This window comes from Mycteria americana, chromosome 1, assembly GCF_035582795.1.
Source record: "Mycteria americana isolate JAX WOST 10 ecotype Jacksonville Zoo and Gardens chromosome 1, USCA_MyAme_1.0, whole genome shotgun sequence".
NCBI classification, from domain to species: Eukaryota; Metazoa; Chordata; class Aves; order Ciconiiformes; family Ciconiidae; genus Mycteria; species Mycteria americana.
Window position 1 is genome coordinate 154,511,786 of NC_134365.1, and position 21,352 is coordinate 154,533,137.

The 21,352-nt window shown below is 43.7% G+C and overlaps 2 protein-coding genes across 2 annotated transcripts in view; one reads left to right on the top strand and one right to left on the bottom strand.

Annotated features, from left to right (window-relative positions):
- Positions 1-11,964, bottom strand: part of SEPTIN10 (septin 10) — a 32,256-nt gene extending 20,292 nt beyond the window's left edge. The window contains 6 exon segments of the mRNA XM_075525192.1: positions 215-401; positions 1,883-2,078; positions 2,824-2,941; positions 10,889-10,981; positions 10,983-11,196; positions 11,198-11,964. Of these exon segments, the coding sequence (XP_075381307.1) occupies positions 215-401; positions 1,883-2,078; positions 2,824-2,941; positions 10,889-10,981; positions 10,983-11,196; positions 11,198-11,370 (981 nt within the window). The 5' untranslated portion in view covers positions 11,371-11,964.
- SOWAHC (sosondowah ankyrin repeat domain family member C) lies at positions 11,660-12,789 on the top strand. The gene is made up of 2 exons (XM_075496183.1): positions 11,660-11,690; positions 11,732-12,789. The coding sequence occupies exons 1-2, from the start codon at positions 11,660-11,662 to the stop codon at positions 12,787-12,789; spliced, it is 1,089 nt and encodes a 362-aa protein (XP_075352298.1).
- The last annotated feature ends 8,563 nt before the right edge of the window (positions 12,790-21,352 follow it).

A 21,352-nucleotide genomic window follows, 5' to 3' on the forward strand; every position in this document is an offset into this window, starting at 1 on the left:
TCTGTCTCTCTCCTTTTGATTTGTCAATAACCAGATGATGAACTGCAAGCTACTTGCAGAACCAATTTATTCTGAACTTAAGGTATACCAGTACCAAACAACATCCCAAAACCAAAGACACGGATATAGAACTGAAAGGTGGTAGAGGATCTAAAAGCTGCAAGATGCTTCAGAAAATAAGACAAATTCTTAGAACTCTGTTTCAAAGTCTTACCTTGCTGTCTAGGCTTTTCATGGTTAACAAATCTAGGGTTTTTAGGGAATGGCCTGTAGGTGAAATGAAATAGAGGCAGACATGGATGCGAGTATCATGGTAGCTAAATAAAGAACGTTTAATTTTCAGTTCTTCCTGGAGATAGGCTTCAAATTGTGCATCTATATAATCCACTATTGGCTGATAGCTGTAAGAAATAAAATTTAACAACCAGAGATTAGCTACTCCTAAACAGAGCCAGACTAAGAAAGGAATTCCTCTTCTACTGTTTTGTGGATTTTTGCATTACATGTCAAAAGGCTGCTCAAGTATCTACCCAGTACAGCAGAAAATTAAAGGTACAGAGTAATCTTAATTTCTGAAAGGCTACTCAAAAAAGAATTGTGCACCTAACACAGATAAAACATTTCCTAGCTACTATTAGTGAAAAAAGCTACATGAAGTTAGTTATGATTATAACCAATCTTCCCAAGTGATGTTTTATAAATTTTTGCAATCAAGCTGTGCAACTGCAGAACTCTTAGATAGAAGGAAGATACAAGAAACTTTAGATACAAGAAAAGAAAGAACATGCAATTACCAGTACCAAGAAATAGGACCTCCTTTATCTTCTGAAGATGAAGTACTGTACATGAGAGAGCTCTTAAACAATAGACAAAAATTGAAAAGGAGGAATGTAAGAGAAGAATGTAAATCTGATATGCAATAAGTACAGTTTAAGTATACCTTATCCTACTTAAAACCAGATTATAATCTGCTTTCTAAAAGAAAGTGTTGCTAGATGTACAAGCAGCGTGCCCTTACATTTCTGCTGCTACACGAGGTTTATACCAAAGATCAAATGCTATCAAAATTCAGAAGTAGTTGTTACACACAAAATTAAAAGAAGGACTAAAAGGCAGCTCCTATACCACACATCAAAACTCTAACATCTATACTAATATCTACTTGCATCTCATTCATCCAAGTCACTACCAGTAGCTATTTTCCAGTCATACCATAATAGCTCTCATGATAATCTTAATGTGATTCTCTCACTTTCATTTATAATTACTGCTATTTAAGCACTCATATAGCACAAAGGATCGCTAAAATTCTTTACAATTAAGGTGAAAGAAACAAAATCTGCTGAGAGACAGTTCAATATTTTAAAATCTTCAATTCATGAAAGCAGAGACTCAAAAAAAGTTCTGAAAGACAGTAGCATAGTACCTCTACATCTTCTGACTAAGCTGTCCAACATAAAAAACAAAGGCCTTCAGTAATCTACGTGATGTTCCTTCCAGTTTAAGGTCTTCAATATGTTCCGATCAAATTGTTAAAAACCCTATAGATCTAATCTATATAATCTACAGTACCTTATAACCTGTTTGGTTGTTTAAAAAGTCTCCCGTTGACCTTCTCCCTGCTTTCCTCCACCCCAAAAGAAACTCTAGTCACTATTGCACATTTTATTTACATACATTTATAAAAGATTATATCATAAAGAAGGGGGCAGAGTTCATCTGATGAGAAGAAAAACATGTTTACTTTGGTACACAGAGAAAACAGTTAACCAAACACTTGGAACATACGTAAGACAAACATTTACTACAAAGCCCAAAGAAAAATCAACTTGCGACTAAAGACCACAACTTCTGCATACCATAGCAACAAGAGGGCACTTACCTATCTTCTTTGTTTATCTGGTCACCAAATCCCACTGTATTTACAATGGTCAGCTTCAAAAGAACATCACTTTCCTGGAGTTCATAAGTCTGGGCTCTAAGTCGTACATTTGGCAGAAAATGCGTTGACACAGGGTCATCAAAATTGGTGTTAAACAAACTGTTTATCAGGGTTGATTTCCCACTTCCGGTTTCCCCTAAAGTTAAACAGAAGGATTAGGGAAGACATTTTGCACGTTAAATAAGTACCTGCTAAGCACAGAAAGTGTCATCACAACAATTCAACAAATTAACACAAAAACTTGTCAACTGATTTCTCTGAGCAAAATGGTTGCCTGCATTCCTTTTTTCCTTTTTTATAATGAGCTCTAAACATCTTTTAGTTAATTTTTTCATCCTACAGATACGAGAGAGTTACCTGCTAATGAGTAACAAGCAGAACAGTCTCTTGACACTTTGGTTTCTTTAAAAGCGCAAACTAATTTCCTATAGATTTCTAAAAGCTAAGTAACTAGCTGTGAAACCATGGGGTTGAACACAGGGTTTTTATGAATAAGGGTAAAATATTAGAGCAACATTTGATAAGTATAGAAATACTTCAGTAGCACCACCTTGGAATTTTAGGATTTTTTGATCTGAAGCTCTTTGTTCAGTAAAAATGGAGTGGAGCCCAGTTTACTCAAAAGAATCCAAGAAGCTGCCTGTAAATCAATAAATGCATGGCATCCGTTTTCAACATTTTTGGTCTTCATATTATTTATGAAAATGCTAAATATAAAAACAAAGGATGGATACAAATATGCAAAGCTGGGGAAGGGCTGGAATTATAGTTCATGCTTAACATTAAAGAAAGAATTTAACATTGCAACTGGATTTAAATTTCAGTCACTTCCTAAGGACAGGTATACTACTAAAGCCTTAAACCACCCAGAAACTACTCACCAATGCAAAGAATGTTGAAGCAGAAGCCCTGCTTGATGGATTTTTTAACCAACTGATCAGGCAAACTACCAAAACCAACATGCCCGGACAAGGATAAGGTTCGATAGCCATCATTTTGCTACAGAAAAATAATTTTAAAATATGTTAGTGAAATGAGTTGCAAAGCAATTAGCAATGGCAACAAAGGAACTGTACTACTAAGCTAGAACTCATTCCTTATGATCTACATGAAACCGAGAAAAGTCTGAAAAAAGATCTGTCAAATCAACTTTATTCCATGAAAACATTCAAAACATTCAAATTTACTTTACAGAACTATTTGCAGGCTCAAAGTGAAGTCCATGTTTTGCAAAAAAAAAAAAAAAAAAAGAACAAAATAAAGCAGACAAGTCCAACTGAAAATGTAAACTGACAACTTTAGACAGAAGATAGATCACAGTTGGTTTGCTCTTCAAAATGAAGAAGAAAAAAAACTTAAAAACAATTTAATAGGCAGAATTCAAAATAGAGACTATAATCACAGGAAGGTGTATGTTATCAATCAGAACTCATTCTGAGTAGCTGAACTGAAATTGTTATTTATGGAAAATAATACATTATCCACACATCAGAACTCTTCAGAGATAATATAATATATATTATTAGAAATGTCTAGAGGTGCACATTCCTTTTCAAACATCAGCTAGCAATCTAGCATCATGACACCAAGGCAATGAGCATACTAAAAATGCATAAGATTAAAAGGAAGCATCTTGGTTCCTACAACTGAACGGTATTTTTAAACAAACATTCCATATCAAAAGTGGAAACAGCGACAGGTCCATGCTATTCTTTCCCTTATGTTTCCAATCCACATGCCCTTACTGGTTCCTGGGAGCATTTACATAGCTAACAGTAGGAAAATTTTTATTTTACACTAGACAGCGCGAAGACAGTGTTAAAGACAAGTGTATCTGAGACAGAGCGGCAGCACATCTAACAACTATAGTTACACCGTCTGATATTCAAACCACCTCTATTGCCACCAATATAAGACGGTTCCTCTAAAACAAACCATGAAGCCTCCACACTATAGCTCTACAGCATAACCGTAGAAGGGAAGCCTTTCATCTTCATGTCACCAGCCTAAATCCAAACCATGCTGGGCTACCCCCAAAATCCCTGCAGAGCCGTCTGTTACTCTCCAAGACAAAACCCTAGCAGAAAGAACTTTATTTCCTTCCAGTCCACTTGGATTTCAGTGGACAAACCACCGATACCCACAACCCTACTGACCATTTCCAGAGGTCACTAGAGTAACTACTACCTCATCCACAAGACACTACGTCAGGATTAAAAAGCATTTAGCTGAGGAAACTGGTATTACAGCTGCATTTGCTGTACAAAGCTAACTGCAGAAACAGACGACTGGAGTCCTCATAGTCATTAACGCCGTAACTTCATTTTCAAAAGGAAGGGAGAGATTAATTACAATTTAACAATTAAAGGCAAGAGTTTACTGTTTTCTGGAAATGAAAATCAACAATAATTAGTTCTTCCACTGTTATATTGGCTGTTTATCACTGAAAATTTGACCAAATTTCTGTGCGAAACAGGACAATGAGAAATAATAAACATGCAAAACAAGGTGCCTTCCCCCTGCTTTGCTTTAGAAAGCTATGGCTGTGCTTGTAACTCAACAGACATCTGGCTGTATCACTCCTTTAAAATTCATATCAGATGTCCAAGATGGTTAATTTCTTTGTATTTCTAAGTTTCTCCCAAAGGTGCTTCTTATGGATATGTATTGCAGTCAGGAAAGAGAGTAACAATTTCTGCAATAAGAATTTATGCAACTACCAAGACATTCTGAGACATCTCAAATTTGCAGCTATTTTAAGACAGCATATTTCATCTTTCTTCAGTACATAAAAGTTAATTTAATGACACTACACAGTTATGAGTGAAAATTAAAACCATTTTTCTAGAAATGTAAATATATAAAAGTACACGGCAAGTTCTATGTCATTTCAGACACAAGACAAAAAACTGACACAAGACAGAAAAGTCCTGGTAAATTGTAAAACCAGATTACAGAACCTGGTACTTAGAAGAATTTCCCCAAAGAATTTCCCCAAGAGAGAAATTGTGTTTTATGCACAGCTTTCTTCAGCGCTGTCCGGGGGGGGAGGAAGAGACATAGCATCTTCACTTTGTGCATGCAGAGATGACACAAAGGTATTAGTTGAGATAACAAAGAGAAAGACTAAGAGAGCAGGAACATGAATCTCATTCACCCCACGTGTAATTTAGCACCTTAACCACAAGATCACTCTTTCTAGTTCTTTCTCTCAGAGGTAATGACGCAGTAAACCAAAAAACCTAACCACTACCCCCCAAAACCTCATACGTTCACCAGCTGAGTGTGACCTGACAATGAGAACATCAGTGGGAGAACACACATAACCACAGGGTAGGGGAGGACAAGAATTTCAAGCAGAAACAATATTATTTATATCATTCATGAGAACATGTTTTAATGTCTTGTCCTAAGGTTCTCGTTTTAAAGAGAAGATTGACAAACTGAAGGATGATCAGAAAGGGATAATTCAGGGTCTCAAAAATCATTTTTACAGAGAAATAGTACAGAAAGATAGAGCATGTAAGTTCTTTCAAGAAAACGGCCAGAGTTTACTTGATTACGGTACATACAATGAGGTGATTTCTGGTAGTACACACGCACAAAAAAAAAAAAAAAAAAAAAAAAACACCCAAACAACAAAAAAACAAAAACAAACAAACAAAAAAACCCAACCAACACGACATTAATAGCAAAATTTTAAAAGCTAGAGATAGAAAGATGCAGAATCTATTTCTATTTTAAAAATACATCTACTTTTTTTAGGGATTTTAACTGCTATTAAACTGTTCAGACAGCTGTCCTAAGACGCAATGGAGTCTTCAGGAATCAGATTCACCAAAAATGCTGCAATAAAAGCTCTTAATTTAGACCACAAAACTTTCAAGAAATACTGTGCAGCTCAACTTGAGCCAGTCTCAGTCACGCTGATTCCGAAGCCTACATTCTTGCCTGGTCATACTTCTGTTCTCCACGCAACAAACGTTACAGGACTGAGCGCTACCGTCCGCGTTTGGACACTTGCCTCCCTCCACCTTCCTTACGGAAGAATCACTTTGTGAACCTGTTCCATCTGACATCAGCTGGAACGTTCTCTTAATAGAAAAGCAATAGCCTACATTTTTCCTTCTGAAATTTTCCAAGGGCACCACGTGTCTCTCCCTCAACGCCAGCACCTCATACAGCTTCACTCTGCTATGGTCTAACAAATACGCAGAGAAATTAAACCCACAAAACTGACCTCGTGATGCCTGCATTCTTACTATTTTTCAAAGAAGTAATAAGTCATCCAGTTGAAAAACAAGTTACTACTGTATCACCAGTTTAGAAAAATGGTGACAACTCAAAAATTAAGAAATGTAAATCATGCTGAAAGCAATTAAGTCACCAGATTAGCCAGTCTTTTCAAATTAGTATCTGTTGGAGGGAGCAGCTAAATTATGCTTGAAGACAACATCTCATCCAACTTTACTCAGTGAATAACTCAAAGCTTGTAATCTGAATGCTACAAGAGCTGTAATATTCCCATAAACACTTCCTGTTTCTCACTGCTTTCTCAGAATTCTTACTCTCACGAAAATAGCACGCTATAGATTGCTTGAGATGGTTCAAATCACATCTCACTCCTTCCCTCCCCCCCTTTTCAAAGGATTGGTAGGATAGCTTTCACAGAGCTGCATCTGGATTTCTGCAAATTCAGTTAATCAAGTATATTGGTTTATATAAAGTCGTCTTGCCCATTAAGAACAGTGTGCAAAGAAAAATCATTGTCTGAGACAAAACTAACATTTAAACATTGGTTTGTTTCTTTCAGAAACAAACTAAAAAAAATTAGTTATCTTTTAAATTTGCCACCTATTTCAGGCTAAAACTGCACAAGACTGGGCCATTTCACAGCAAAAGCTGTGTCTCAGACTACCCGCACCTCTCTGCATAAGCTTCCTGCAGAACCAGACTTCCAGTCCAGGCAAATAACTAGCTTGCCACTCTGCTCGTAGAGCTGACTGAAATTCGCCCTCCAAAGCTTCAAGAAAAAAAGCAATCAATGTTCATGCACTGAGGGAGGAGGTGAGGGTCCTGCCAGGCCCAGGCGGCTACGCAGGCTGTGCACAGGGGCTGCGAAGGATGCCTGGGCATCAGCCACAAGGGCGGATGGCAACACGTTAACGTGCCCATGGACACTCCAAACACGACTCTCTCAGAGCCCTGAGTTTTCCACTATCATGAACAGGTGTGGACGTTCATTAACCCAGAAAAAAATCTATTTTAATCTTCCAATAACTAATTGCATTACTCTCTTACAGTCAATTGCTGTCCTAATAACCTAAGTTACATTTAATCCAGTAAATATCAATGTTGCTATTGCCTCCTAACACATGAGGTAAGTAGGAAACTAAACAGATTTTGGAAGTGAATATAAAAATACTTTCCATTTTTGGGCAGTCAGAATCTAAAATGTAGACGTGTGGTGTAGGCATGCATACCATTGACGTCTCTTGATGACGATACATGCGCGCGAGAGAGACGGAGAACAGATGGGATGAGTAGAGGGAACAGAAAGGAAACCTTGGCAAAATAATACAGAAGAGAACAGAAAATATAGGAGGATAAGGCAGAAAAAATACAAAGAAAGAAAAGTCCACGAAGATGCAGAGTAAGAAAGGAGATACATTAAAAATCACATGGAATTAATACATCAGTCTATTCTATAAAATAAAAAGCAACACACAGAAGTCAAGTATGGAACAAAACATTCCCCCCAAAAGGTGTGTAGAAAAAAAGAAGTATTGGCCAAAAGACGATTCAATGAAAACTCATTTGACAATTTCACTCACAGTTATCAGGTAATTTATTCAGTCTGACAGAAACAGTAGACAACTTTTAGGGATTGGTCCAAACATCAGAAGCCCAGGACTCTTCCCTCATCTCTGTCAAATGACTTCTTACAGGGCATTCTGGTGCACCAACTATTTTCCTTTTCTAGCCCACTTCAACACACAAGACAGCTGAAGTTGCCTTAAACCATAGGTCACACAAGATTTCCTTCATACACGTATATATGGAGAGACTTTGGAAGGAAACCTAAAAAAAAAAAAAAGTGACAATTTTGCCCTATGTTTCTGTCTGAAGAAACTTGAGGCAGGACAGAATCTCCCTGAATGCCTTGAAATTACCCAGGATGGGCAGAGGAAAAAGTGACAGCCTTGTCAATAGATAAACAGGGGCATGATGTGCAGGCTGCTACTGAAGACAACTTCTGGACTGTATTTTGAGGTATTTAGGAACAAACAAACAAGCAGAGACACTTTGCTAGTTTTCCAGTTATGATGAGGTAATTTCTCAGACAGCAGCATATTCATTTGTAAATGCCATTAAGGCCTCTCTTCACCGACAGGCGTTTAAGTAACTTGAAAATCTAGCACATGTAGTACCTGTTCCTCCATTGCTGCTTATGGATAGATGTGGCAAGAGGCAGCAGGTCGGGAATAAAGACTTGACAATAAAAAAGCACCAGTTCCTCACAGCTGGTACGCCATGTGCCAGGCAAAGGATGATGACGACAGTGCTGGTTCAGACGGGACTGATCAGCTACTGCTACACAGAAGGAGAAAGCGTTTGGTTTTGTTGTCTGCACAGAAAGGCCTCTCTTGACCTGTGCGTTTTCAAGGAAGGAAAAACAAAGAAAGAACCTGAAATCTGGCACCGCACTCTGAGATGACCTTGACACAGAAAAACACTCGTGCTGGTATCGGTACTGATATTGCAACTGCAGTCACTTTCGGAAGATCTGCACCTCTTTGGCTGCACTGTGCCTGTTGCAGTTTAGCACTGTGTTTCCTGAAGAGCAATTAAGTCAGTCTTCTTCACCCTCGACCATATCAGCCCCTTGTTGTTGATGTTACTTGTCCAAATGAGAAAGCAATGCTGGTTTGGATGCGAGAATGGCGGATGCTATCAGAAGGCCTCTTTCACTGCAACAAGGATTCTTTTTCCTCCTTTTTAATTAATCAATGACGAGCACTGTGTGCTGTTGTACAGGGGCAATGGCTGCCAGAACTTTCCCAGAAGTCGAGTTTTCAAAAATCAGAAGTACTAAATACTTGCACCTCAGACTTTGTGCAGTCTGATTGTAAACAGATTTATAGAAGAAGGTCAGGCTGCATTCTGAGAGTGATTTTACATTTCTTTTGCAAAACAACTGAAAACAAAATCTCTCCCACAATGTAGTAAGAAACACTTTAACAATTATACAGCTTGTGTTAAACTAGGAAATGTTATTTGACGTCAATATAAATATATTTTACATCATTACATTTACATCATTTACATTTACAAACCTAATACCAAATCACCCTCCTCCATTACGGAACTATGTTACACCCCTGTTTTTAGTGTTGTCTGTCAAGTTTTCCATGTACATGCTTCTCTCTCTTCCCTCACCAAATCCATCCGCTTAGTGGCCCCTCAGTCCCGCTCTCGCTCACTTTTGCTGATTTACTGCATCTCTCCACACTCTTCACACAAACATAAAGCGGCAAAAACATTTCATATTGTTTCTTGTACTTTGGCTCTTAAGTTTTCTTCTTTCCACATTTTTCTGGTCTCCCACGAGAGCCAGTCTGTGAAGTACTGACTCTCCACCTAGCTATATATACATGATACGTATGAAGAGAGAAAGCTTATATAAAGTTAATGCATTGCACTACATTATACTACAACTGCAAAGGATTCGTACAGGCCTTAAAGAGAGTACGCGTGAAGTGGAGCTCTCTGGGCGGGAGCCCCGACAGAAAGCAAGCTATGCTCAACAGCTAAGTTGTGAGCAGGCGGGGGCACATGAATGAAGCCCTTTCACCCTCCGCCGAGGTTGGCCGGGACGTGGTCGGGCCCTGTGATGGCTCCAACAATGGCCCAACAAATAACTCTTTCAGCACCCGAACGCAAAGCAGCCCCTCTTCCTTCCCACGCTCCCGCTCGCTCCCACGCTGCTCCCTCGGGTGTCCCATCGAGAAGCAGAGCAAGACACTGCCCCGGATGACAATCACTCCAAGAAAAGAAAACTTCAAAAGAGTAACAGCTGTTTTCCATTTTTTTCAGTTCACGGGGCAGCTTCACACACAGCTCCACCGGCGTAACTGAGGTGTAACAGCAGGGCGGCAGGAATGAGCCACGAATCACCAGAGACAGGTACTTTATCTACCCTTCTGCTACCAGAAAATGCAAAAGCAGCTAACTACACAGCCAGGGTGGAGGATTTTTCCCCAGATTCCTCCGCTCCACATTGTTTCTAGAACCCTTCTGTGCTTTGCATTGCCAAGATGTAAAACACGGCAGAAAACTCAGGTCATAAATGAATCTCGATTTATTTCATGCTCAAAAAGGGAACTAATGCTCCACCACTCCTGTGTGGATGGGTTCAATGTCTTCAAAGCATAAAGCTGACAGCTGTGCGTTACGCGTAAGAAAAGTATTTCTTCAATAGCCAAGACTCAACTCATTACTTGAAATGTGCCATATGCTATGGGAGCTCTAAGAAAGGCGACATCTGAAAACAAGAGCCTTTAACAAGTTTTTTAAAAGCCTGGCAGCTCCGGGAACTAGAAGGCATGGCAAGGCTCTCTCTCGCCCGCTAACCTAAGCCCCGCACTCCCTTCTGACCCCCGGCACCCCGCCGGCTGCTCCAGCACCGACCCGCGGCAACCCCCGGCCCCCTCGCGAGGCAGCTCGGTACCAGCGGCACTTCTACCTCTCCACACGGTGCAACCGCCGCCCTCCTTCCCCTTCTGGCGCCGGTGCTGCCGGGCCCGTCCCCTGAGCCGCGCCGGGCTGGCACCTACCACCAGGTACCCCCCGCGCAGGGGCTGCCCACCGGCCGCCGCGGCGGTTAACGGTCGGCGGAGCCCCCCGCCCGCCCCTCCCGGCTCCCGCACCGCGGAGGGGACTTACCGGCTGCCGACCGGCACGGGAGGCGGCCATAGCCCCGCCAGGAGAGGCAGGGAGGGAGCTGCCGCCGAGGGGAGAGGGCGCGCTCCCGGGCGCCAGCCGTGACGGGGCGCTCCCGGCCGCCGGGCAGAGACACCGCCACGGGCGGGCGGGGCCGCGGCGGCCCCACGCGGGGGGGAGGAGCGGGGGCAGCCGAGTAGCCGCCCCGCCGCCGCCGCCGCCGAGGCGGGCGCTGCTGGCGCGGGGCGGCCGTGCGGGCCCCGCCCGGCCGGAGGGTGGCGCGGCGCCGCCGCGGCAGTGATTGCCGGGGCATGCCGCCGCCGGGAGGAGGGGCTCGGGCGGCGGCAGTGGCAGCAGGAGCGGCGAGGCGAGGCGATGGGGCAGGGGCGGTGATGGCGGAGCCGACGGAGCTGCGGCAGGAGTCGGTGGTGCGGTTCCTGGCGGCGCGGGGCGGGCGGGCGCGCAACGCGGAGCTGCTGGAGCATTTCCGGGACTGGCTCAGCCCCCCGGAGCCCGGCCGCCGCGCCGCCGCCCGCCACCGCTTCAAGGAGCTGGTCAACGCCGTGGCCACCGTGCGCCAGGAGCCCGGCACCGGCGTCAAGTACGTGCACCTCCGCCGCCGGTTCTGCGCCCCGGAGCCCCCCACGGCCGCCCTGACCCCCGAGGAGGAGGAGGCGGCGGCGGCGGCGGTGGTGGGGGACAGCGCGGAGCGGCAGAGCCCGCCGCCCTCCCCGCGGGCGGGCGCTGAGGAGGCGCCGCCGCCGGCGGGCGAGGATGCCGGCAGCCCCCCTCAGCCCGCGGGGCGGCGGGGCGAGCCGCCCCGGCCGAGCCCGGCGGCGGGCGCAGGCCAGCGGAAGGGCTCCCGGCGGGGGCCGCTGCCCGGGCGCGGCGGAGGCGGCGAGGAGGCTGCGGTAGCGACGGGCCCGGGGCGGCCTCCGCCGGCGGAGGCGGGGGCGGCGGAGGGCGCCCCCGGGGCGGCGGCGCAGGGGGGCGGCCGCAGGAGCCTGCGGGAGGCGGCGCGGGGCGGCTCGCCCCAGCTGAAGCGCGGCGCCCTCCCCGGCGGGGCCCGCGGCCGCGACTCGGACAGCGCCTCGGTGGCCTCGTCCTCCGCCGAGGAGGAGGGGAGCACCACCGGCGCCGTGGCCCTGGACCCCCTGGAGCACGCCTGGATGCTGTCGGCCTCGGACGGGCGGTGGGAGAGCCTGGAGGGGCTGCTGAGCTGTGAGCCGGCGCTGCTCTGCAAGCGGGACTTCATCACCGGCTTCACGGTGCTGCACTGGGCCGCCAAGCACGGGCGGCAGGAGCTGCTGGCCACGCTGGTCAACTTTGCCCAGCGGCACCAGCTGCCCGTGGACATCAACGCCCGCACCAGCGGCGGGCACACTGCGCTGCACATAGCCGCCATGCACGGCCACGCCGAAGTGGTGAAGCTGCTGGTAGGAGCCTACGACGCCGACGTGGACATCCGTGACTACAGCGGGCGCAAGGCTGCGCAGTACCTGCACCAGGGCACCTCGGGGGACATGCGGAGCCTTGTGGGGGCCCTGGAGGAGGAGGAGGAGGAGGAAGGGGCTGCTGGCAATGGGAGCGGGCGCTGGCGGCTCTCTAAGGTGTTGCCCTCCAACCTCATGAGCTACCGGCTCTCCCACCATCACCACCATCACAGCACTGGGGAGGAAGCTGAGGGCACCGAAGGGGCAGCAGTGCCAGGCAAGGGCAAGGAGATGACCAGGAAAGCCTCCGGCAGCGGGCGGATGAAGCCTCGGCTTAATAAGATCCGCTTCAGGACTCAGATCATCCACAATACGCCCTCCTTTCGCGGTGACACCGAGGAAGAAGAGCATGAGGAGAAATCCCTGAAAGCGTCGTTCAAGCTCAGGCCGAAGTCCAATGTCTTTGGATAAGGCCGGGGAGCAGGAGGTCTGGGAGGTGGGCACACGGACCGAAGTGCCCTAGGGTGTAGCGCGGAAGGTGAGGCAGGTACAAGTGGGTGCTCATCTAGACTCGTGTACTCCAGGGAGGTGGGTCCCCAGTATCTTGCTTTAACTCAGTTCAGTGGGGTCAGTGAGCCCCGTGGGTCAACGGGGCTCTGGTGGCTTACAACTCCCGAGAGCAGCTGCTTCGGCTGGGCCCTTGGTGCTGAAATGAGAAGCAGCGGGTGTGTTGAGAAACGCTGGGGTGTTTAAAAGCTGTGCTCCTTTCTCTCTAAAGGCAGGCTTTGGGATGGGAAACCTGTCATTGTGAATCTACTAGGATTAGTGAGTTGAGTGGGGGAAAGAAAAGTGCAACTGCTCTACTCTTACGTTATCCACTGGTACTATGAACTACTTACAAACAACTTGCTATGTCAGAAGAACACCTCAGTAATATGCAAGTATACTTTTTAAGTTTCTCTTTAACAGCAATACCACCTGGCACAGTGTGGAGTTGGGTACCCAAAATGAGATGGTAGATAACTGTTTCCTGTCAGAATCCAAGCTTCAATCCAGCAAAGACTTGAGCCTGTGTTGACTTTATGCATTGAAAATTGCCTGATTTGACATCGTGAATATATTTAAAAAAAAAAAAAAATCCATTGCACTGCAAACAATAAAGTTAACCACGTGCAGAAGTCTCTGCTGTCTGAGGTACTACTGAGCTTGCTTATTGCTGTTGGAATACTAATACAAGATGATGGAAGCAAAGAGTCTTTTTATATATTTGGTATCTTATGTTTTGTCTTAGGCAAAGCAATTTTATTTTAATCACTGTGAATTCTCAAGTGCCAGACCTAGCGCAGTTCCCATTATTAAGTCTGGTCAATTCTTGTTAATGCTGTTTGTGTAACTCACTGCATTTAAAATCAGAAAATTGTGTTGTATGTGCTACCTGTGAAAGTCACTCTCTTTTAGAAAAGAGCACAGACACCATTGCATGAAATCTTCATGAAACTCTAATATGGTCCTGTAATGTAATAGCTACAGGTCTGTGTTCGCTAGTAACTTGTGTGCCAATCCCTTCAGCTGACTTTGTGCTGAAATAGGAAAAAAAAGAAAAAAAGAAAAAAAAAAAAAGGTGGGGGTATGAATTCACACACAAGGTGAATACCCAGAACTCTGAAACTATTCCTGTTTATCATCCTGCGTGAAAGCAGTATAATGACGTATTCTAGTTAAGTGATGGCAATGGTGTTTGCGTTCGTTTAAACCTGTATTTCTAAAGAAGTGATAACCAAGGCTTTGAACTGTTGTTCAACAACCTAGTAAGTCTTAATCTGATTGACGAGCCTATCCGTCTGCTAAAGCTTTCAGAAACCTTGAATCTTGTTTCTCTGCTTTAAAGGTAGCAATTCCAGTGAAGCCTAGGAGGCAGATTTGTACCCAGACTCAGCTTTCCTTAAGAATGATGTTCTTGAGCTGACCCTGGATCCTGAATGCTGCTCAAGGTAGAAGCTCATCTGTGCTTAGAAGTTAAGGTATGGCCAGTTTCAATGCAACATTTGTCAAAGCATGTTTTGAGTTGGCTTCCGCAGAATGTATGTGCATGTCTGGCCGGTAACTAACCAAAAGTAGATAGGCTTTGACGTGTTAAAATCCAAATCTGAAACACTGATTAAATGCATGCCACAAGCTCTAGGACACCTCACAGGGAAACTGCTGCTGGGAGTTGTGTGCTTTCGAGGTAACAGCTCTCTGTAGCTGTTGCTGGTGGCTTACATTTCTTGTAGCGACAGAGGAAGGGAGTGCTGGCGATTCACTGGTTTCAGACTTCCCGTGCAGATAAATTACCGATTTCTGCACTTTGTGTCAAAACCTAATAAATGACAGTATTCACATAGGCATGCAAGCAACACTTAACTATTTCTGGGAAAAGTTACATGAAAAAAAAAATTTAATCTCTGCATAGGTCCTGGTCATTACTTTTGTGCAAAAAGACTAGAAATTATACAGATGTTCAGCTTTAGTTTATAATTTATAAGCTATATTATTATAGATTTCATGTGCCTTCATTTTGGGTTGGTTGCCACAAATGTGATGGATAAAATCAGTCTTGCAAAGCACTTTGTCTTGACGTCTGAGGGACAGGACCAGAAATTTTCCCTCAGCCCTTCCCGTTTAAGTTGTAAACTTGTACAAAAATGGGGTGTCTGAAAGCGGGGGGAAATAATAATACGAATTATACTGTAGAGCTAATTCTTTTGTAACAGAGAAGAGAATTAAATGCCTAAGTCTTAAACTTCCTTCACTCTGGAAGATAAAGAGCTTTTTAGACTTCTGTAGAAAGGAAGTTTTCTGACTGAACACTTGCAACATGGCCACTTCTGAATTGAGCACATATTCCATGCAACTACCTATGTCCAAACCTTATTAAAGTAACTTTCTGCTTTGAGAGTTTATAGTTCGTTCATATGAACTGTTGGGTGAAGTGTTTGTCTCTTCACATGCAATTAGCAAAAAATTGCACAAAAATACTGAGTCTTAGATAGCTGTTGGTGTCTGGGGTAATAATTTGAGGGTTTCGATGCTTTGGGATTTGGAATACAGCACACTTTGGATTTTAAAAGACTAACTGGAACATAGTTTTATCTTGCATAATACACTAGAACTTTGGTAATTACTAAGGGAACTTGAAAAATGGTAAAAAGATGCCTCATTTTAACTCATTATTTGAAGTATCAAAGTGAAACTGTTGGTCCACTCATACTGTTTAGCTGTCAGTTAATGAAATCTCACCATAACGGTCCAAAGGTCTTTGCAAGGTGGGGTGCAACAGAGCAAACATCTCTGGTGTTTGAGATGCATTGACAAATGCCTGGATACCCACTAGTGTCTGTCTGCGCTATGGAACTAAAGCACTTTGATTTCACATTATGACTTGTCACATTCCACATGGTAGCTTTTTATAACATGAGCTAAAACTGAAGTTTTGTTTGGAGATAGGAAAAGCTTGATACCCTGTTTCAGAATATTTACAGTCTAAAGGTACTCTTGAGTCAAATATTTTGGATACATTGCCTAGAAAGATGTGAATTTGAAATAAAGTTGTATGGTACAGAAAACTGGAGCACTTACTAGTGGGGTTTTTTTAATGGTACGCTTGAAGTTACTGAATGTGTTTGTTCACTTCTTATGATGGTGTGTAAGGCAGCAAGACCGTAATGTAAACATTTGATATCTTTTATTGTAGTTTATGTTTGAAATATTTTAGAGGCCTGGAAGCCTGTCGGTTTTTATTAATACAACTTTTTATGGGTGTCTTTCTGAATGGTTATGACTTAAGAATCTGTAAGCTTTAGTTTTACTGAAATAAAAAGAGCCCATTAATTGTTCATGCTTGAATCGACTTCTGTATGCTACATACTTAGGTGCTACTTGCATACTGGCTGTTAAAACTATGTACTGTTTTGTCTTTGGGGGGGGGGTTATCATGAAGATGTCTGATAGCGTGCAACACTTGAAGAGTAAGGCACAGAAAAAATACAGTTGAGTTGTTTGCAAGACAGTAACATTTTTCTTTGGCAGTTACTCTCTAATAGGTCATGTCAAAGTAAATGAAGATGCAACAATTTTTTTTTTTTAGAGAAGTATGTCTAAATAAGGGCCTGGGAGAGTGGCATTGCTTAACTTAAAATAGCGTCCTGACCTTATTTCTAAGCAGCTAAATATCTCTGACTCTGGGAAGACTAATACTAGTTTTGGTCACTATGTAAAGGTCAATACCTAATTATAAAAAGGTTTAGGATTAAGGCTTTTTGTAATGTGTCTTAACTACAGCTGGCAGCTTCTCTAAAGGGAAGTTTCATTTCATTACCAAGCTAGACTGTGGGATTTGGTATCTCTAAACATTCTTTGAAGCTGTTGCCTTACCAAAATATATGTTAAAACTAGTAAACCTCATGCTGCCGGTAACTCCTCTGAGAGACATCAAGATTTTGTGCTTAGACTGAAAAAAGTCTCAGCTCTTACCGTGCTGGTGGGTCAGGATGCATGCAGCTCCAAACCAAGCAACCCCAAATCAGTAGTTTGGGTACACGGGTGAGAGGAGGAGGGAGGGGAAGTGTTCTTGGAAGCCTAGGAGAGAGTGGGGGTGTGCGGGAAGCAGCTGAGGTTACGGGGGAGGCAGAAGACTCAGTAGGAGAGGAGTCTACGTGAGTCTTGCTGATCATGTAATGGCTTGACTAGTTGTTTAGAAAATTGTATCTCTAAACATATATCCCTTCTCCTACAGAATAACAATCGAGAGAGATGACTTGCTGAGAGCTCAAATGTAAATTAATGTCTGATGTTAAGTATTTTAGTTGGTCCTCTTACCAACATTTCTTAGTGTAGCTAGTACTGTTTGCAAAAGCACCAACAGCTCTTGTGTTGAGTGTAGCTACAGCTGTTGCAGGAAAGTCCCAGTACGTCAGAATGGCCCCAGTTAACTTTAGGCTTCTCACTGGGGGAGAAGCCCTTCAGCATTGCGTTGTTCACTTATTTTTCCATCAGCTAGAAAGGAGGGGTAAGGGGACTACTGTCCTAACTTAATATGCCTTGAGTTATATGGAATGCATATGAATCTGAAGGCAATAGACTAAACTTTGGAGATTTCATCCAGAAAAAAAGTAGTTTAGTCATGCATTTTGTTTCCTTGTTGATGTTGAAGAAGAAGAAGAAGTACATACTGTCATTTTTTCATGTCTTCAACTGAGTGTGGGGAGAAGGAAGAAGTCGGAGATTCATATTAGGGTTTGGGAGAGGGACTAGCTTTTCAGTTTGTGTTAAATTGTGAACAGTTTGGCAGAAAAAATGGAACATATTATTTTGAATTTCCAATTTTGTTAAAATGAAACATCTTGTCTTATCATTTTGCAGCTGTTCCAGAATTTACCTTGTATCATATTTCAGTTTAGCCAAAATTAGTACTGATGTGTCCTAATATGCACACTTTATTGGAAAAAGTGAGCCAAGCTACCAGGTTTTGTTCGTTTGTTTTTAATAAAACTGTGTTACAGGTGACGTATTTCATGTTCTGTGGTAAAACCTGAAGAAGCCCTACTCTGAGATTTTGACAAGGTGTTAAGCTGCTAGTGGCATGTGGAAGAGTTACCTTAAAAGCAAGTAACACTCAGGTCAAGGTGCAAAAGCATTCTGTGTTCTTTCAGCTAGATTAGTCATGCCAAATGAACCACTGTAGTTTAGGTGCATCTACCCTTCTGTATAGACAGCCATGAACTCTCTCCTCCCCTAGATTACGGGGAAGCAGGAGAAGAAGCTAGCAAGTTATATTAATCTATTTTAACATGCCCTTATTTCATTAAAAGGCATTTTGCAAACCTGTGGTAGGACTGTCAAGAGGTGATGATGGAAGTCAACAGATCTGTGTCCATGCATGCCTCTGCATTGTTGCAGGTAAATAGTTGAAGCTTACTGCCTGTCAGTTTAAAGCAGACAGCCTACGGAATGCGTCCTTGCATCAATCCTTGTCTATGAATAGAGACTTTGGAAACTTAATTGTAAATGTTTCTAACCACCAGAGTAATTCAGTTGCTTGGGCTGTGTCTAGAGCTAGCCCTAACTTTAGTTGAAACACTGGGCATTTCCTCAATATTTTTCCCCTGAAGTTAGAGGCCTTTCACTTTTGCCAGCTGGCTGTTGAGCTCTACTAGTTATTTCACTTCGCAGTTCCTTAGAGTGCCTGAGAAACTGGTAGTAGAATAGGCATAAATAACGGATACCTCTTTTTGAAGCTGGAAGGGGTGGTTGGTTTTTCTGGTAGTGTGCGTTTTTTTTGCTTTTAAAAAAGAGAGAAAGGATGTCCACAGTATTTGTTGGGGCACAGAAATCCCTTGGGACAGTTCATACTAAGGAGGTGCTCTCCCTGTTACTACTTTAAATACAGAAAGACAAAATTAACTGTGCAGGCTATAAAGATGTCCCCTATTCACTGGACATACACTTGCATGACATAAAGCCTCAAAGTACCAGAAAACATGTTCGTAACACTTGAATATATAAGGACATTTATATTTGCTATTTCTTTTCCTTGTTACCTATTGCATAGTATTTTACTATAGGTATAACTTATGGAAGTAACTCTGTGACAATTTGGGAGAGTATAATTAAAGGGATGCAGCAAGGTCCTGTGAGTTCAACTGCCTCCTACCACAGGACTGTTGGCTACCAACCTCGCGCTTGTCTTCTGCCTCTTGAAACTCCCCCTTCTGTCGCAGGTGGGCTGGGTGGAATAGACTGCGGGTGTCGTAGCTGCCACCCCGTGCAGTCTGCAGCTGCACGGTGTGGACTGTAGCACTGGTAAATCTGAAGCCTTTTGAAGCTGCTGGCAGTACTTCCCTCGATGGGGATGGAAGCAGAGATGCTCCATCATTTCATCTGCCTGTGACATTTATACAGATACTACACTTTCGCATGTGAATAAATGGCATGAACTGAACTATGGGTGAAACTGAAGTGCTTAGGAGACTTTTACATTTACGTGGTGCCAAGTACCTCGTATAGCAGATACAGCTAATTAGCGTAGGTTATTAATCTTTAGCCACTGAGGGAAATCAGTTAGATCAATGCTGAACAGCTGCTGCAGGAAACTACTGCAGAGGGGTTGCTGCAAAATTATTGTATCTGTTCGTAAGATACATCATTTGTTAAGGAAGTTTTTTCATTGCATAGGAGTTGCAAAATGAGTTAGTTGCATTGTGGGTAATAGCTTGCCGTACTATATCCTGAGAAGCATATCTTTTAAGGGCTGTATAGTAGGTCACTGATAGCTGTCAGGGTGATAGGAAGTATTAGGCTTTTGGTTTTTAACCTGACATTTTCTCACCTTCTAAAGTTTGCTTCAAGTTCCTGTAGCAAATGTCAGCTTCGTTTTAGCAAAATTTTTGTTTCTGGGATAACTAAAGCAATCCTCAGAAGAGACCATTGAAAAAAAAAAAAAAAGAGTCCCAACTGAAAACACAGATGCTCTTGTCCACAAGGTCCAGTCTCTTCTATATTTTAAAACAAAACCATTCATTATAAAAATGCAAACCAGCAAAAACCAGGAAACATGTTTGATCTGGAAGATGTGCACCTTCAGTAACGGCATCACTCTGCAGTGTCCACATCTGTAAAGTGCTGGGCAGTTCTCGAACTTGTGTATGCAAGAGAAATGTGGTAGTGGCCTTTCTGCAGTGTTTACATTTGTGGGGCTTAAACAAGATGAGAACCCAAACCTTTTCCCTGATCTGGAGTAAATTCGTCTGAAGTAACATTTGCAAACTGGCAAGTATAGATGAATGGAGGCTTCTGCTGCATGCACTGAAGGACTGTGCTTTTTCCTGTCTGACATACCAGTTGTACAGAATAGCAGTCATTATTTTTTATGTTGTAGCACTATCTTTGCTTAAATTCCAAGATTTAACCTCTTGGAACAGATAAAAACTCAGAGAATTCTAAATTAAAATGGGATTCCTTCTAGACTAGAACACCCTGGCTGAAAACAAAGCAACCAGTTTTCATAGAATCATTAAGGCTGGAAAAGACCTCTAGGATCATCTAGTCCAACCGTCAACCCAACACCTCCATGCCTACTAAACTATGTCCCGAAGTGCCATGTCTACACGTTTTTTGAACTCTTCCAGGAATGGTGACTCCACCACCTCTTTAGGCAGCCTGTTCCAATGCTTGACAACCCTTTTGGTGAAGAAATTTTTCCTAATATCCAATCTAAACCTCCCCTGGCGCAACTTGAGGCCATTTCCTCTCGTCCTATCGCTAGTTACTTGGGAGAAGAGACTGACACCCACCTTTCTACAACCTCCTTTCAGGTAGTTGTAGAGAGCGATAAGGTCTCCCCTCAGCTTCCACTTCTCTGGACTAAACAACCCCAGTTCCTTCAGCCGCTCCTCATAAGACTTGTTCTCCAGACCCTTCTCCAGCTTCATTGCCCTTCTCTGGACACGCTCCAGCACCTCAATGTCTCTCTTGTCCTGAGGGGCCCAAAACTGAACACAGTATTCGAGGTGCAGCCTCACCAGTGCCAAGTACAGGGGCACGATCACTTCCCTAGTGCTGCTGGCCACACTATTCCTGTTACAAGCCAGGATGCTATTGGCCTTCTTGGCCACCTGGGCACACTGCTGGCTCATATTCAGCTGGCTGTCAGCCAACACCCCCAGGTCCTTTTCTGCTGGGCAGCTTTCCAGCCACTCTTCCCTAAGCCTGTAGCATTGCATGGGGTTGTTGTGACCCAAGCGCAGGACCTTGCACTTGGCCTTGTTAAACCTCATACAATTGACCTCGGCCCATCGATCCAGCCTGTCCAGGTCCCTCTGCAGAGCCTTCCTACCCTCAAGCAGATCAACACTCCCACCCAACTTGGTGTCATCTGCAAACTTACTGAGAGTGTACTTGATCCCCTCATCCAGATCATTGATAAAGATGTTAAACAGAACTGGCCCCAACACCGAGCCCTGGGGAACACCTCTTGTGACCGGCTGCCAACTGGAGT

What these genes read in the sequence shown, in the direction of transcription:
- SOWAHC (XM_075496183.1), top strand. Translation starts at nt 11,660, where the DNA reads ATGCCGGCAGCCCCCCTCAGCCCGCGGGGCG. An exon ending in CCCCCTCAGCCCGCGGGGCG is followed by an intron (nt 11,691 to 11,731) that starts GCGGGGCGAGCC and finishes CGGCGGGCGCAG; the next exon opens with GCCAGCGGAAGGGCTCCCGG.